Source organism: Sorex fumeus, unplaced genomic scaffold, assembly GCF_029834395.1.
Source record: "Sorex fumeus unplaced genomic scaffold, SorFum_2.1 ptg000045l, whole genome shotgun sequence".
NCBI classification, from domain to species: Eukaryota; Metazoa; Chordata; class Mammalia; order Eulipotyphla; family Soricidae; genus Sorex; species Sorex fumeus.
Genome location: NW_026606102.1, coordinates 9,201,920 through 9,219,356, shown reverse-complemented (window position 1 = coordinate 9,219,356; position 17,437 = coordinate 9,201,920). Strand labels below are relative to the sequence as shown.

The window sequence follows — 17,437 nt, the reverse complement described above, 5'->3', positions numbered from 1 at the left end:
ATGAGGAAAATAACAATACATTCAAAGATGCATGCTGAGGGGTCCGGGATGCGGCCAGGGGGTAGAGAGTGCTGTGCATGTGGGAGGCCCTGGGCTGGATCCCCAGCGCAGCACGCACAGTGGGGGTCCTGGACAGGGTCAGGAAGAACCCTGAATCCCCACCAAACCCGCAGGGTGCAGTTCCCATGACAACAGCAACCAATCAAATGAATCTGTATCAATGAAATTAAATACATGCTGACGTGATTACATGGCAAGGTGCTCCTCCCTGGGATGGGCATAAAAATTCTTCTGGCAAAAATTATAAAAATAGCTGAAGCAAAATGGAGGTGCTGGTTGATGCTAAGAGCCAGAGTGTGTTAAAAGTAGGGAGTTTACACTCCTGGGAATATATCCCAGAGAGGCAAAAATGTATAGTCGAAGTGACATCTGCACTTGTTTGTTCATTGCAGCACTCTTTACAATAGCCAGAACCTGGAAGAAACCTGAGTGCCCAAGAACAGATGACTGGTTAAAGAAACTTTGGTACATCTACACAATGGAGTACTATGTAGCTGTTAGAAAAGATGAAGTCATGAAATTTACATACAAGTGGTACAATATGGAAAGTATCATGCTAAGCGAAATGAGTCAGAAAGAGAGGGATAGACATAGAAAGATTGCATTCATCTGGGGGATATAAAGTAACAAAGTATGAGATTAATACCCAAGAATAGCTGAGATCAGCACCAAGAGGATTACTCCATAGCTTAGAGGCCAGCCGGGTATTCTAGGGGAAAGGGCAGCTCAAATAGAGAAGGGAACACCAAATAAAGGGTGTTTGGAGGATCCTCCCAGGAGGGGAGATGCATGTTGAAAGTAGACTATGAACTGAACATGTTTGCCACTCAATGCCTCTTTTGCAGACCACAACACCCAAAAGGAGAGAGAGAACACAAGGGATTGCCCTGCCACAGAGGCAGGGTAGGATGGGAGGGATGGGGGTGGGAGGGATATTATCCATGGTGGTGGAAAATGGGCACTGGTGGAGGGATGGGTATTTGATCACTGTATAATCGAAACCCAAGCACAAAAATTTGTAAATCTACAACTGTACCTCATGGTGTTTCACTAATAAAAATTTTTTCTAAAAAGTAGGGGGTTTATTAAATTATTAAAATTATTCTGCATCTTTACATGTGTTTTTATTTATTTGGTTTTGGTGCCACATCAGAGGATGCCCAGAGGTTCCTCCTGGCTCTGCACTCAGAATTACTCTTGGTGCTGCTTGGGAGACCATATGGGATGCCAGGGATCGAACCTGGGTTGGCCGCATGCAAAGCAAACGTCCTACCCACTGTACTATTGCTCCAGCCCCTTTATATGTCTAAGTACCACTAAATGATCTGAGTACCACTAAAATGAACTTTATTTTCTGCTTATTTCTGCTCTCCTCATTCTTTTTTTTTTTAATGAATCACCATGGGGGTACAGTTACAGACTTACAAACTTCCGTGCTTACGTTTCCGTCATACAATGATTGAGTACCCATCCCTTCACCAGTGCCCATTCTCCATCACCAATGATCCTGGTATCCTTCCCACCACCCCCCACCCCCACTCCACCTCTGTGGCAGGGCATTCCCTTTTGCTCTTTCTCTCTCCTTATAGGTATTGTGGTTTGCAATAGAGGTATTGAATGGCCATCATTCGTTCTGTAGTCTACTTTCAGCATGCATCTCCCATTGCTCTCCTCATTCTTTCTCTCCTGTCATGCAGTTCAGTGACTCCATTCTGGAGGATATATCTATAAATATAGATATAGATATAGATATAGATATAGATATAGATATAGATATAGATGTAGATGTAGATGTAGAGATAGAGATAGAGATAGAGATAGAGATAGAGATAGAGATAGAGATAGAGATAGAGATAGAGATATAATCCTCAGCTTGAGAAGGCCATAGGTCAAGTGTTTCTCCTGAAGGACAGGCGTCCCAGAGACGTGTCTCTCCAGCTTGTGGATTATTTCAGACTAAGGTCAGAGGGGGCTCTGTGGGCTCGTGAAATGCTACCTAGAAGAATGAAAACTGGAGTATTATCCAGAATTGGGGGTACCGTCTAGGATTAGAGTTTTCAACAGAAAGCACCTTTCTCTCTCTAAGGGAGGGTAGGCTTAGTTACAGAGCCTCTTTGGTAAACAAGCTCTCTGGGTGGTCTCGGAACCCAGCCGCTCCTCGGCTCAGGGTATAAGTACCTTCATTTTGCCCCAATAACTAGAAAATCGACATCGATACAGAGTCTCCAAGAGTATGTATTATTCATTCTTTTTTTTTCTACGGGTCTATCTGGCATTATTTGATTGCTCAATAAACCCATCCCAGAAGAAGGCAGAGATGCAGAGGTGGAGGACAGGGTGGGGGTGATTTCCCCTCTATCCCTACACTCCTGAATAATGAAACCAACTCTTTACACATCCTGTTTCCAACTTCTCTTAATTTTGGAAGGCAATCATGTACTTTTCAAAAAAACTAAAATCATAAAAATCCTCAAGCCCCAAACACTGGAAATAGATTACTAAAACAGAACAAAAAAGCTGGCTAACCACTTTATTTTGGCTTTGGGGCCATACCTGATGATGCTCAGGGTTTACCCCTGTCTCTATACTCAGATATCACTCCCGGCAATGCTCAGGGGATCACTTGGGGTGCCACAGATCTTGAACCTGGGTCAGCCTCATGCAATGCAAGCACCTTACCCACTCACTATTCTACCTCTCCGACCCCAGACTAACCACTTTAAAAAGTCAAGAAGAAATACAAGCCAGGGTTTATATCTAAGTGACTACTTTAACAAAACAATTATATATTCTGAGATCGATAAATATTAATGTAACAGAATGATTTGATTTGGGCATCATTATTTGAAAGGCAAATCTATGTCAATGGCAAGTAAAAACAGACAAAGGTATGAAAGACATTGAAACTGGCAAAAAAGATCTCTGAGTATCCTGTCAATTTCATTCTTTTGCATTATCTATGCTTTCATGGTCTTTGAGCTATTTTACAACTCAGAAAACTGATAACAATTCAAATGATACTTGTCCATGAAAATGGAAATGAACTCTGCCTGGCAGAATGCAATTGATTACTGCCTTACGGATGGACCAGTTTTTGCATCTGTTTGTAAAGTTCCTTCAACATTCCTTATTGTCACACACTTGTGGTTCTTGTGTTTTCTTGGTGTTAGTTTTAACATATTACTGGCTTCTGCATTTATAGCAAGAAAATAAAACCTGAGATATGCATGGTTTATTTTATACCTAAAAGCCATGATTTTACCATTTCGCTTCTCTAATTCATACCATACTTCCTTTATAAATTGTAATGGAAATTAGAATCTTTTCATTTTCAAAGTGCTCTAAATGAAATATTTTTAAAAATGAACATCACTTTAAGTACATAACATAAAAATTCAGGTTAATTTTGACACCAGTCAACTGTCCTCTGGGATGGTAAAATAAGAAAAACTTTTCAATGAAATTTTATGACAACCACTTCTAAGATATAAGAATGATCTACTAAGAAATGGCAAATTTTACCCCCTAGTAACAACCAAAGAAAGTACCTATGAAATGACTGGCATGTGCCACATATTAGGATTCTTTTTGGCACTCTATCCTGAGTAAGACTGAAATTACATATTCATAAAAAAAAATAAGCTACATTTAGTTTTCTGTTTGTTTTTGAAAGGTCAGAAGCTTCATGATTACATTAAAAGCTTCCTTTGAAATTTCTTTTTGACAACAGAAACTAAAACATTTTAAGGTAAAAAAGAAAAATCACTCCCATTTTTTAAAAAGAGTGTTTTTGTTTAAAATATTATTAGTTTTCTCCCCTCTCCTCCTAAAAGCAATTTTCCCCTAATAGCCCATTCATTTCAGCCTCAAGTAGATACACATCACAGGCAGCATGATATTTTTTTAAGGTTTTAGACAATGTTGCTGTCAGGCTTCCTGGCTTTATATGATTCAGAGGCCAATTCAATTACAGCAGCAGCTATGATATTTGCCTTTTCCTCCACACTCTCCATGTCAGACAAAATGGGATTCTGTAAGGCGAACGGCGTGTTTGTACACATTGGCCAACCATCCTTTATCCCCTTCAACAACATTTCATTTCAATGTTACACACTCCTAATTTCTACTCATGAGATGTATAGTAGGGATGATTTATGCATTTACTCTGTCCAATTACAAATGCATAAGTATGATTCACACAGGAGCTCAAACCCCCAGCTTCCTGAAAGTCGAAAGATTCAAAAGAATACAGGACCGGAAATGAATGCCTTTGCAGCTCGCCACTGAGTGATTCTGGTGCCTAAAAATTGAATGTAGTAAATTTAAACACCGGGATTTTAAAAGTAGCCTACAAATAAAATTGACACTGAAGTACTAAAATACAGCTTCTATATTTCCTACCATTCCCCAACCCCGTCAGCCCCCCAGTCTCCAAGGAGAGTATGACAAGACAAAGTTGAATAGAGAAGCAATAAATGAAAATTTCAGTCTGTGCTTTCAGTCTTAAAACAAATTTCCCACGTAATTTTTTTTTTAACCTGGGCTACAATTCCCCTATTTACATCTCCCATGCTTTATAACTATCATTATAGAAAGTTTTACAAGGTATCTCTTTCAAGAACAAAACATGGTATGCATAAATTTGAAGTCTGAAAAGTGTACTTATCATTTTAAAACTGTCATACTTTATATATTAAACATCAACAGGTTGATATAACATCTGTTCTTCAATTTTCACCCCAGTTGTTATGGTAACCAAAATATGTGGAGTGTGTGTTTTCTAAATTTAACTGATCATTTCAAGTAAATAAAATTATCACACATCATTTTATTAACTACAAATAATATTATTACTACAATCCTATATTTATCTTCTTAAGATGCTAGTGGACCACACAATTTTATATGACAAGACTATTACACAGGCTTTATCTCCGAATTAACATGTTTAAGATATAGCAAGGGAGTATTTTATTCTGATTTGGGGGTGTTTTCTTGATTCAAAAACAAACAAAAAAAAGGAGTTAGTTCACTTATTGAGCAATAATTGTAATTTACTAATTACAATTAGTAAATGCTAATTACTTGTTCCTCAGCCCCAAAAGAGCCTAGAAGAACAGGGGAGTTGTCCACTGCACCCCAACAGAGCTGAGAAGTGAATGTCCCTCAGTGTTAGTCCCGGCAACACACACTAACGAGTTCACTGGCCCTCTTGTGCTATTCTCCCCGCTAAAACTCATTACTGACAAATAGGTGACACCCCAGTGATCTCCTCTATGCACTGCTACTTTAGTCTACTTATTATCTGGCTCCCTTCACTGCAGAATACATTTCATGAGGACAGGGGAGTTTTGTTTACTTTACTCATGGCACCAACAAAGCCTATAAGCTTGCACAGAACAGTATTTTTGAATGCAGCCTCTACAAATCATTAAATGCCGATATGCTATGGTGAAAAATAACCTAAGTCTTGTCATATTACTTAAGATAAACAATGAAGAAAATAGATGACTTTCAGTAACTTAAAAATCTTTTTCTTTTCTTTTTGGGTCACACCCGGCAATGCACAGGGGTTATTCCTGGCTCTGCACTCAGGAATTACTCCTGGCAGCGCTCAGGGGACCATATGGGATGCTAGGAATCGAACTCAGGTCGGCCGCGTGCAAGGCAAACGCCCTACCCGCTGTGCTATTGCTCCAGCCCCAGTAACTTAAAAATCTTTATTTTTTTTTTCTTTTGACTTGTTTTTGGGGGCCATCCCCAGCAGTACTCAGGGCTTATTCCTGGCTCTGCATTCAAGGATCACTCCCGGGCTTGAGGGAACCAAATGAGGGGTGGGGGGGCGGGCTAGAGATTAATCCCTGGTTGGGCAAAAGCATGGCAAGCAACTTACTTCCTGTATTATCTCTCTGGCCCCACATCAGTTGTTTTTTTTTTTTAACGACTAAGATTTATTTGCTCTCACAGCACCACAGAATTGTACAGTTTTTACATTTTCATGACCTTTCGTCCTCTTTAACAAATCTGATCCACTCTCAGCTCTGTCTTTTTCTTACCAATCAAATGTGGAAGCAACCTTATAATTTCAACTGCTCACTTCCCAAGTAAACTCAACAACTCTCACTGCTTCAGCCATTACCTCTTCCTAGGTAACTCCAAAATCCCAGACTTCCCTGTGCTCTGAGCTGTCTTCCCAGCTCCCAGTGAACAAGCATCCCTACAGTCTTAGTCAGTCGAAGGACAGGCGCCTTAGGTAGGATGAAGCATCGATTACAGTCACTGAAGCAGAAAAATATGTTAAATAAAAGCTAGCTGAAAAGTCATCTTCAGCGGTAGGTCGACTCATATAACTCTATATACTGCCCGAGGTATCTCTTCTTTCATTATAAAAATTAGACCGATGATAGTCGGGAACTCCACTCTCTGAGTTATGACTGTGTATTCTAATTAACAATATACTCGTGCACTAACAATCACTTTCACTTCAACCACTGAATTATTCCCAATATTGTAGTACGGTTTTATTACTTTCAAATTGAATTTAATCACTTGGGGGGGAAAATGCAAGAAATTATATGAGGTTTTCAAATTAAGTTTCTGAATTCAGTTTATTTTTAGAAGAAAAACGTCTCTCAATTTTTCTTTTCCTCTTGGCTCCCTAATAATCTGTTTCCCAGTCATTCCTCTTCATGCTCACTAATAAACCCACTACTAAAGACTTCTCTAAAGCATTTTTAAAAATTATTTTAGCATCTGAAACACCTTTATTTTTTTAACCTCTACAAAGACCCACAATTATCTGATGTAAAAATGATAACTCAGAATTTGGGCAACACAGCATCTAAAAGCGGCTCAGAATTTATTTTCCAGCTTCAGCAAACCATGTATCTGCAGAATTTCACGGAGCAAAAATCCAAAGGGGATCTAGGAGTCAGCCAAGGGCCCCCAGTGGCTCTAGAGGGAACTAACCCTCCTCAAGCCATGTGACCCCCAAAGGGGAGGACGGGAGGCTCAGCACCTAGAGGGTTTCTAGAGGGACCCTCAGGGAAAACCACTAGTGAGATGCATACTGTGTCCCCATACTGTGTAACCCTTTTTTTGGGAGGGGGGAGGGGAGAGGGGGTCTGGAGGCGGGGAGCAGGGCTGGACATATAGCTGGGCCCATTCCAGCTATAGTCACAACCTGGGCTGACAATGCTGTGCCATGGGCCACCAGGACTGCACTAGGACCCGCCGGAGACACACTCCAGAGCTCAGGGGGGAGTTGGGGAGGGAGAGGTGCAATGCCCAGGACCAAAATCAAGGCAGGTATTCCACCCCTTTCAGCTTTCTCCTCCAGGAAGCTTTTAAGATGAGTGACAGCTAGATATTTTAGCAAGTCACTACTTCCTGTGGCTTTCTCCAAGATCCCCTTTCAATACACACCCCAGTTCTGACCCTTCTTTTTTTCTCTCTTAAGCCTCTCACTCTCTTCCCCATCACTACAAGAGCCTCCCCCAGAGCCTCTCTGATTTCAGCCTGACTCTACTCGAGGCCCCTCCCCTCCATGCAGGGGTCCATGGTGCTTACCAAACACAGATGTCAGAGCAAGCCACGGTGCTCAGAACCCTCAGCCTATGTCTCTAGGGCTTGAAATAAAAGTCTAGCTCCGTGGTCCCTTCTAACAAAACCCACCAGGATGGGAGGGGCCCTCAGGTAAGATAGTTTAGGTTATTAGAATGCAAAGGGTTTGCATATATGCAAAGAATAATATAGTGAGGAAAGAATAATATAGTGAGGAAAGAATAGAACAGATAACCAATCTCTGCCAGCTGCAAAAATGCCCCACACAAGTCTAGAATAAGACTGGTCAGTGTCTTTTCGATGTAGGGGTTACGTGGGCAAAAGTCCGGTAGGAAACTGTCAGGACTTTACTCTAAGGGTGCCTTCTGAGAGTGGTATAAAATGCCCCCCAGCCTCTGTTGTAGCACTGTAGCACCGTCTTCCTGTTGTTCATCAAGATGCGCGAGCAGGCCCAGTAACATCTCCATTGTGAGACTTGTTACTGTGTTTGGCATATTGAATACATCACACTGAATGTCCAAGATTTCACTGACTGCCCTAAATCTCTCTGTCAACAATGCTCGCCTGTAGGGGAGGGAGATGGTAAGGAACGAATGGCCGGCGGTGAGACCACTGGAGGCCACCCAGGCCACCCTCGTGCTCCGACAGTCCGTGTGTACGTCTGTCTGCTTATGTCTCTGCCAGTGGCGTTCTATGTGACCGACTTCTGCTGGATGGAGGTGGAAGCTGCCCAGCTGACTGGCTCTGGACACAGCGCTTAGCCGGGTTCAGCAGTGCCTTCACGGTCTGGCATCCCTGGACCTCGGTCATCCTCCCCTCCCTCTCCCCACTCAGTCCTTCCTTATTACTCCCTGAACACACCAAACTCACTGTATCTGCGGGGCTCTGCACTGGCTGCTTCCTCAGAATGAAAGGTGCCCCCAGACACCCACCGGGTACGCTCGCCTCTTCCTTTCCAGCTTCTGCTCTGCATGGTCTTCCTTGAAAACTGAGCAGAGGTGACCACACCTTTGCCTCTCTTTGGCTTTACTTCTCTAAGCCTGCTGTCTTGTCCCCGTGGAACATGCTTGGCACTACTCGACACACCATCTGGATGTTTGTTTATTAGTTCTATTACCGAACTAGAATGCCAGTTCTGAGAAGGCGGGGACCATTGTGTTCCTTGATCATTCTCCAGTCATAAAACACAGAACGACAGATCATCGATAAATATCAATAAATATTGATCATACCAATGAATAAATGAACACATGAATCCGTTGTGGTAGTTCCTTATTACAAACTTGATGACTATTCTTTCTTTGAAGAGCAGGCCTAAATATTTATCTTTTTCAATGACAAATGATAAATAAAAATATTTATCTTTTTATCTTTCTTAGATTAGTAACCATTTTATTCTTAGCATCCTCAATGTGTGATGAGCCATGCCCTATTTTTCTCTGCAACCCAATAGCTATAGTAGCACTGCTTTCTTGAAAATAGTATTTGTTTTTCATTAGTATGCGTTTGTTAAGCTGAATGAATATAAGGGCATACTGAAAGGCAATTTTACAATACACCTGGATCCTTTAACAGGTGCTGCATTATCCCCTAACAAACAGCCCAATAGCAGGACTCAAAACTATGAGGAGGGGCTGGAGAGATAGCACAGTGGGTAGAGTGTTTGCCTTGCACGAGGCCATCCCGGGTTTGATTCCCAGCATCCCATATGGTCCCCTGAGCACCACAAAGAGTAACTCCTGAGTGCAGAGCCAGGAGTAACCCCTGTGCATCGCCAGGTGTGACCCAAAAAGCAAAAATAAAATAAAATAAAATAAAAAAATAAAAAACCCACTATGAGGAAATATTCTGCTTTCCCAACTAGCTCTCACATTTAATGTGAGACCAAATGGGCATGTGGCTGGGTGTGAAGATTCCAGATAGACATCCACTGTGTGCTCATGTAGAGACTAAGGAAGACATTCCCGATGCATCTGAATATTAACATCTGAACGTCAACACATCCAGAGATGTTCAAAAGATAGTAAAAACTACTTGGAGAAAAAAGTGTTCCCATTTGATGGTGAATATAACAACAACAAAAAAAAGGAGTGGCATGCAGTTAACCATATTTCTGAAAGAAATAATCACAAAACATAATTGAGTATTACTACTGTACTTAATACCCATAAGAGTCAAATCTGTAACACTAATCATTAACCTAGATTTTTAAGAACAAGGTGAAATCACCAAGAAAAGACTACAATCAACATGTTGACAAAAGATGCCCTGAGTTTTAATCTTCCACCAAATCAGCTATAATTTTAGTATCAAGAAGAGTCCACTACATAGAAGGTCATTTTTTCCCCAGTGGAGTACAATTTTAACTCTCTGTTCATTTGAAGATGGATGCTGCATAACTATAATGATCCCATGTTTTTTGTCTTTCTTTGCCCCAAGCACAAGCATCAACAGTGTTGAAAGTGAAGAATATGGTGAAATCAAGTGTAATTAGGCAAAGAGTGCCTGTGCCCGCTGGAATCCGGTCAGCTCACCTGTGGTATGAGTCTATCCAGGTGCTCTGCTCGGTTCCCATGAGAAGGATGTGTGGATAACCACTCTGGCATCTTGGGCTGGCCCTGGAGGCTGTCTGCGAGTTCCATCTGCTGCCAGAACACGGAACTGGCCCTTACGTCCACACAAGCCTGCAACACAACAAGCATCAGCATGAGCTCAGTGACGCCATTCTGTCACCACAGTTAAAAAAAAAAAAAATTCTGGTGCGAGAGTGATAGTACAGGGGTTAGGGTGCCTGTCTCGCATGCAGTCAACCCAGATTTGATCCCTGGCACCGCCTATGGTCCCCCAATCACTACCAGGAGTGAACCCTGAGCACAGACCCAGGAATAAGCCGTGAGCACTGCCCAGTGTGGCCCAAACGCCAAATACACACACACACACACACACACACACACACACACACACACACACACGAGAATATGTTTACTGTTTCACCAAAGTGCGGGAGGAGGGGGGAGACACACTTAAGTAATATGGCATTAAAGAACTCACAACTAGAATGCTACTTCCAACAAAACCCCTCCCTGCCTCACAAAACATTCATGATGATCCCAGGACCAAGGTACTACAGGATTTTCAGTATGAGAGATGTTCTACATGTGCTACAGGCAAGACTGTTTCACACAAATTAAAAATTTCTGTCTTTCTGAAAATAAGGCTGGATGGAGTCAGAGAGACAGTACCGGGAATAAAGCATTGGCCTTGCATGCCGCCCACCTGGGTTTGATGCCTGGCACCCAATATGATCTCCTGAGCACAGCCAGGAGTAATCTGTGCAAAGAGCCAGGAGTAAGTCCTGAAGACCACTAGGTGTGCTCCCATTAAAACAAGCAGCCCCTCCCAGATAATTGGCCCCGCTTCAGGGTTGATCCTGCTGACTTAGCCCAGGAAGGCCACCTCCAGGCCAAGTTCTCTGGACGCTACGCACTATGAGAGCCGAGCTCCACCCACTCATATCTGGCTTCCACCACTGCCAGAGAAAAAAAGCCCACTTTCAGAACTGATCTCAGGTGTCTGAGAGCCACCTGCAGTTGATTGTCTCAGTTTCAAAGCCCCTGAAGTGAGCAGCCGCATATGCGGTCATACAATACCTCCAAACTCCACAGAGCTGACAGCCCAGGAGGAACAAGAAAATTAGATGAGAAAATTGAGCAGAAGCCCACTAAGCTCAGTGAGTGAAAACAGTCACACAGAAGGCTCAACTCGGACCTAACAACTCAGTAAATCCTTCCGCCACAGCTTTAGCAACACCATTACGGGATCTATGTTGTGACAAGCAGTATAAAGCACATTATTCTGTGCCTGCTAAGGGAGGAACAGGCTTGGGGGCCGGGTAGGAAACCAGGGGCAGTGGTGGAGGGAAGGGCACACTGGTGGTGGGACCGGTGTTGGAATACTGAAAATATCTGTAACAACTGTATTGTGAACAACTTTGGTAAGCTGTTTACAGTTTAAATAAATTTAAAAACACAGCAAACAACAACCAAAAAAAGGCCAGAACAGCAGATTTGTTATAAAATGTCACTAAAGTCATTGAAGAATATGTTTTAATCTTTTGAAGAACCAGTTCACTGTTTCCACGGTTACTTCCCGGCAGCAATGAACCAGGATCCCAATTTCTCCACATCCCACATCCCAACTGACACTCCTAAGTGATACCCAGGAAACCCAGAGCTTCTCCCAGTTTACGTGACAGATCAATATAGAAGCCTAAGGATGTGATGCTGCTGAGGGAAACCGAGGCCACGTAGGGAGTGCTGAGGACCTGCAAAGCCGTGCCCAGTGATGGTTGTGTGACCATGTGATGCCCCATATAGAACTAGTGTCGTGACACGGGACATCTAAGGTGAGCGCCTCACCCCTATGTTGGCCCTCCAGCCCTTCATTCTCCAACAGTTCCTAGTACCCATCACAATGAATGTGAGCCTCACGGGTCCTGACTGGCAGTTCCCAGAAGCTCGCTGACGTTTGAACATAGGTTCCCACTTCCTGGCACTCAGACTTTTCTCCCCCCTCCGTTGGAGAAGTTTCCTCAAGTCCCTTGCTCACTTTTGAACTAGACTGATTGGGGTATTTTTGTTGCTGCTGTTGAGATTTAAAAGTCCTCTATGTATTCCGGATATTAACGCCTTATCAGATCTATGATTAGCATGTATTTTCTCCTGTTGACTTTTTACTCTGTAGATAATGTCTTTTAATATACAAAATGCATTTTAATGTACAAGATGAAGAAAGTTTCTTCAATAGTGATGAAAAAACAGGATTGTCACACGCAAAAAACTGAAATTGAATTACTATCTTACATTGATACGCATAAGTTAACCCAAGATAGAACTAAGGACTAAATGTTACCCCTGAATACAGGAAACACATCAAGTAAACACAGGCAAACACTCCATTATAATGACATTACTGAAGTATCATCCGTGATCAGTGACTTGGCTTCACTGGCCAGGAAAACAAAAGTAATTATAAACAAGGCATTACCGCGAAGTGAAAAACATCAGCCCTGCAAAAGAAACTATAACTGAAATTAAGACACCCCACCAAATGGAAGAAAATACCTGCATACGGTAATCAGATAAAGGGTGTATATCGAGCACTCAAAACCCCAAACGAAATACTAACTCAGTCAAAACAGGGGGAGAAGGAGCAGGGAGACAGTTCAGGATGTGTGAGGTTCTGAACTGGATCCTGGAGCAGCACAATCCCCTCCTCCCAAACCAACCACCAGTGGGTGCCTTACCAGGCTGAGCACTGCCAGAGGGGTACTGTACTGACAGCATTACTGTTATGGGCCCTATGTATGTAACTTATGTTTGTGCTTATGTGTAAAATGTGTCTGTAGCATTGCACTGAAGCACTGTCATCCCGTTGTTCATCGGTGTCTATTATATATAAATATATATACATCATATAGATATATATATCCTTACAGTTAGAATATTTGATATGCAATCTTAGAGTGCAGAAGTAATACGTGCTGGTGGAAATGTGGAGAAAAAGGAGCTGCGACACCCTGTTGGTGAGAATGTAAAATGGTTCAGCCTCTATGGAAGACATTATCTCACAAACTTAAACGACGACGACCATATGATCCAGCTATGACAGAACGTTTTTCAGAATCAGTTTCTGTTGACTTTGTTTTGTTTTGTGGGGAGGGGCAAAGGGCTACACTTTCCTGTTTCTCTGTATGACTGAATGATTTTCTGAACACTAGAATTTGACTCTCAATAATGGCATAGCCTTGGAAGTCAGATTCCATCCCTACCCTACAACTTTCTGTTGTTGTTTTATTTTGTTTGTTTTGGGTTTGCCTGCTTATTTGGGGGCCACCCCCGGTGGTATTCAGGACTATTCCCAGCTCTGTATTCAGGGATTGCTCCCAGGGGAATCCATGGGATGCCATTGACCAAATTCCAGACTCCTGCATGCTCTCAGACCATCGAGCTACAGGTTTGGGTTTGCTTTTTTGCTTTTTTTTTTTTTTTTTTAATGAATTGCTATAGACTGCTTCTACACTAAGAGTCAGCTTGGAGAACAAACTTAACATCTTCTTGGAGAGTTTCTGAACTTTTCCAGGGGCATTTGTACTACTTGTGTACCTTTCTCCATAAATGCAAGTCTGACTCTGGAAAGGAAAAAAGAAAAAGAAGAGTGGGTAAGGTCAGACTAAATGGCAAAACTTTCTGGATGGCCCTTGAGCCAGAGAGGCTTGCATCCATGGAGGAAGAGCAGCAATGGCTGCCCGGCTGGCTGCCTGCACCTGTCAACAGCACGGAGGCCCGTCTGTGCATCCTGGTCCCTGTCAACTGGGTCTCAGGGACACAATGTGGACTTGCCTGCCCCCTGGCTTGCGTTGATGGTGGGTGGCTGCGACTGTGCAACAGGCCCAGAAGGACCAGAATTAAGCGGAGTTCATCATCCACACCTTACCCTACCAGTGTCAGGCCTTTAGCCGACTCCCAGAGCTCCAGAAGAGTTAGAGGAGACAGATGCTGCTGCCCACAGACGAAGACACAGTCGTGTTCATCCCTACTCTCCCCTGTTCCGAAAATACACTTACGCAACTTGAAAAGAATCCAAGCTAATGTACCCTTTTGCACATCTATAGATATATGTGTTTACATGTGTATAAAAAGGAATTTGTAAATATTTAAAACAAACCGATAAATATATGATCAATGTTTATAAATACAAGAATATCTATATATGTGAAAGATATGTGTGTAACATATGTTTCTGCTTATGTGTAAAATGTGTCTATTATATATTTTATAAATATATATCTCCTTAACAGATAGAACATTGGATATGCAATCCTAAACACTCACAGGAATAAGTCCTGTATCAAGTCAACAAGTTCACAATACAAACATAAGCTGAGACAAACCAGCAAGGTGTTCCTTTAAAAATAGTCAGAATGAATAAACTGAGTTGAAAGAATTTTAACTGACTGTACAAGCTACCATTTTTAAAAGCACAAACTGTCTAGCAGTGAAACAGAAATAACCTGGAAAATTCAAGGCAAACATATCCAGTGACTTTTACGAATTTGTAAATTATGTTCACCACGAAGATTACCATCTATAATTTAATGTATTTTCAGACTACAAGTGCTATCAAAAGAAGTGGAATGTTTCCTCTTTGTGCCATCAAAAATGACAGCTGGAAGTCCAAGTTGTCGGCAGCCTGTTTGTGGCTTCCCAGCCGCAACTCCAATCCTGACAATGAACAGGTGATGGCTGTAGGGAGGGGGAGCCTGGGGAAGTCTGGAGCCCAAACACTCTCCAGTGTTGGAATACTGACCTGTAACTTTCAGCTTCGCCCCTTCACCCTGAAGATTCCATTATCCCCATGGAGGTCCACAATCCTGAGTCACGAGGAGCACTTCTACAGGCATGCACTACAAAAGTCCGCCCCAGAGAATAGCAGACCCAGTGGGGACGCTGCATAGAAGCCCTCTGAGTCTGCATAGTGAAGATTCCACCAGCAGCAACCAGCTCTATAACCTCTAGGAGAGAGATTTTAGGGACACAGGGATGCAGGTGTTAAGTGCACCCAAAGAAACTATGGGACATGCACAAGAGAGTACAAGAGCATAAACGAGGAAACTGCAGCAAGACGTGACTGCACCCCGAAGGGTACTGGGGGGTGAAGTAAAAGACTCAGTGGAAGGCCTCAACAACAGAGTGAAACCGCTGAGGAAAAACTAGTGAGCTCCAAGACAAGATACAGGAACTTCTAGAAACAAATAGAAGATGGAGTGAAGTCTGAAAAGAAATGAACTACACATCAAAGAACTAGGATATGAGTTCAAGAGGAATGTTACTGACAAGAATAATCAAAGTCTCTGAGAAACAGAATAGGGAACTTGATGAAAGAGCCATGGGTTTGGCAGACGCCAAAGGCTGACTACATACGCCTCTCCAGTACATACAGGATATTCTTCAAGACAGACCACGTATTGAGTGACAAAATGCATCTCCGTAGAATCAAGAAGATAGAAATTCAGTATATGTGTTGCAAATCACAATGCCCAAAACTGGGGGGTAGTGGAGATGGGGGAGGGGGGTGGAGAGAAAGAGAGAGAGAGAGGAGAGAGAGAGAAGGAGAGAGAGGGGGGAAAGCACCTGCTATAGAGGGGCAAGCTGCGGGGATGGGGGGATGGGAGGGAACCAGGGGACACTGGTGCTGGGAAATGTACATTGGTGGAGGGATGGGTGTTGGAACACTGCATGACTGAAACCTAATCATGAACAGCTTTGTAAGGGTCTTAGAGTGATTCAATTTAAAAAAAAAAGAAATTGTATCAATCATCCCTTTCATAAGAAGGCTTTGAAAAAGGGAAATAACCATAAACAGAAATGATGGGCATGAACAGGGCGGGACATGGACTCAAACACTTGGAAATTAAACAGCTTACTACTAAGCAACCAGTGGGCCAACGAGGAAATCAGAGAGAATTGAAAGAGTCCTGGAAATAATCAAAAGTGAAGACCAAGCTGTCTGAAAATGGAACACAACAAAAGCTGTGTTACAAGAAAGTTCATGGCAATGCAAGTGTTCTTTAGGAAGCAAATATTAAACAGATAAATAAATTTTTAAAAAATAATAGGCCCCACATAAATAAACAGCTTAAGCAGCTAGGAAAAGACAACAACAAAAGCAACCCAAAGATAGCAGATGGAAGGAAATAAAACTCAGAGCAGAAATTAATGAAATGGAAACTTAAAAACAATTTAAAAGATAAACAATGGTGGTAGAGAGTACAGTGGGTAAAGTACTTGCCTTACATGTGTTTGAACCAGTTTCCAGACCCTACCTGGTTCCCCATGTCCCACTTACTCTGAGTGAAGAACAAGGGAGATAAGTCCTGAGTACCACCAGGTGTAACCTCCGATCCCCAAAAAGCAAATAAATAAGGAATCAAACAAAATTACTGAATCGGCCAAATATAACAAATGAAATCGCAAATTTCATGACAGGGTTCAACAGTAGCTAAAATCGACAGAAGAATGGTTCTTGTGAGCTCGAAGACAAATCACCAGAAATGAGTGAGATAGAGCAAAAAAAGGGAAAAAGTGAAAAAAAAAATCTTAAGGAACTTTCATCAAATAGGTTGGTACATATATTACAGGAGCTTTGGGAAAGAAGGAAGGGAAAGAAAGGACCGTTTATGTGAGGGGAAAAAAAACAAAGGAACAAAATATTTCCAGCTGCAGAGAAAAGGATATCCAGTTCCAAGAAACATCAAAGATCTCAAAATTTATGGATTCAAAGAAGCCAACACTTAGACACATTACCAAACTTAGAGAATTTTTGAATGGAAAAGAAAAAAAGGAACCATCACATTCTCAGGAGAAACCTTACACAGTCCAGGGCAGGGCACTGAATGTGACATAGCACTTCTCCACAGCACATCTACACAATGAGAGGCAGTTCCTGACCTCCTGCTCTGCCACCCCAGGTGAGGTTCTCTTTGGCCATGTCACTGGCTTACTCCAGACTGGGTATCCCTGTCTTGTTCCTTATCTTACATGAAACTTTTCCACCACGGAGTATGATTTTTCTGGGGGGTTTTCATATATGGCCCTTATAATACTGATATAATTTCTTTCTATTCCCAGCTTGATAAGCATTTTATAGAAAAGGATTTATTATAAAAGGGTGTTAGAGTTTGCAAAATGCCTCTTCTTCACCTGTTGAGATGATCTGTGAGATTCAGCCTTTATTCTGTAAATAAGGTATACTT

At 42.2% G+C, this 17,437-nt stretch overlaps 1 protein-coding gene across 3 annotated transcripts in view; it reads right to left on the bottom strand.

The window, feature by feature from the left end:
* Positions 1–17,437, bottom strand: part of OMA1 (OMA1 zinc metallopeptidase) — a 74,946-nt gene that overhangs the window by 13,923 nt on the left and 43,586 nt on the right. For all 3 annotated transcript variants that reach the window (XM_056122320.1, XM_056122321.1, XM_056122322.1), the window contains one exon: positions 10,158–10,307. In XM_056122320.1, the coding sequence (XP_055978295.1) occupies positions 10,158–10,307 (150 nt within the window). The remainder of the gene's footprint in view (positions 1–10,157; positions 10,308–17,437) is intronic.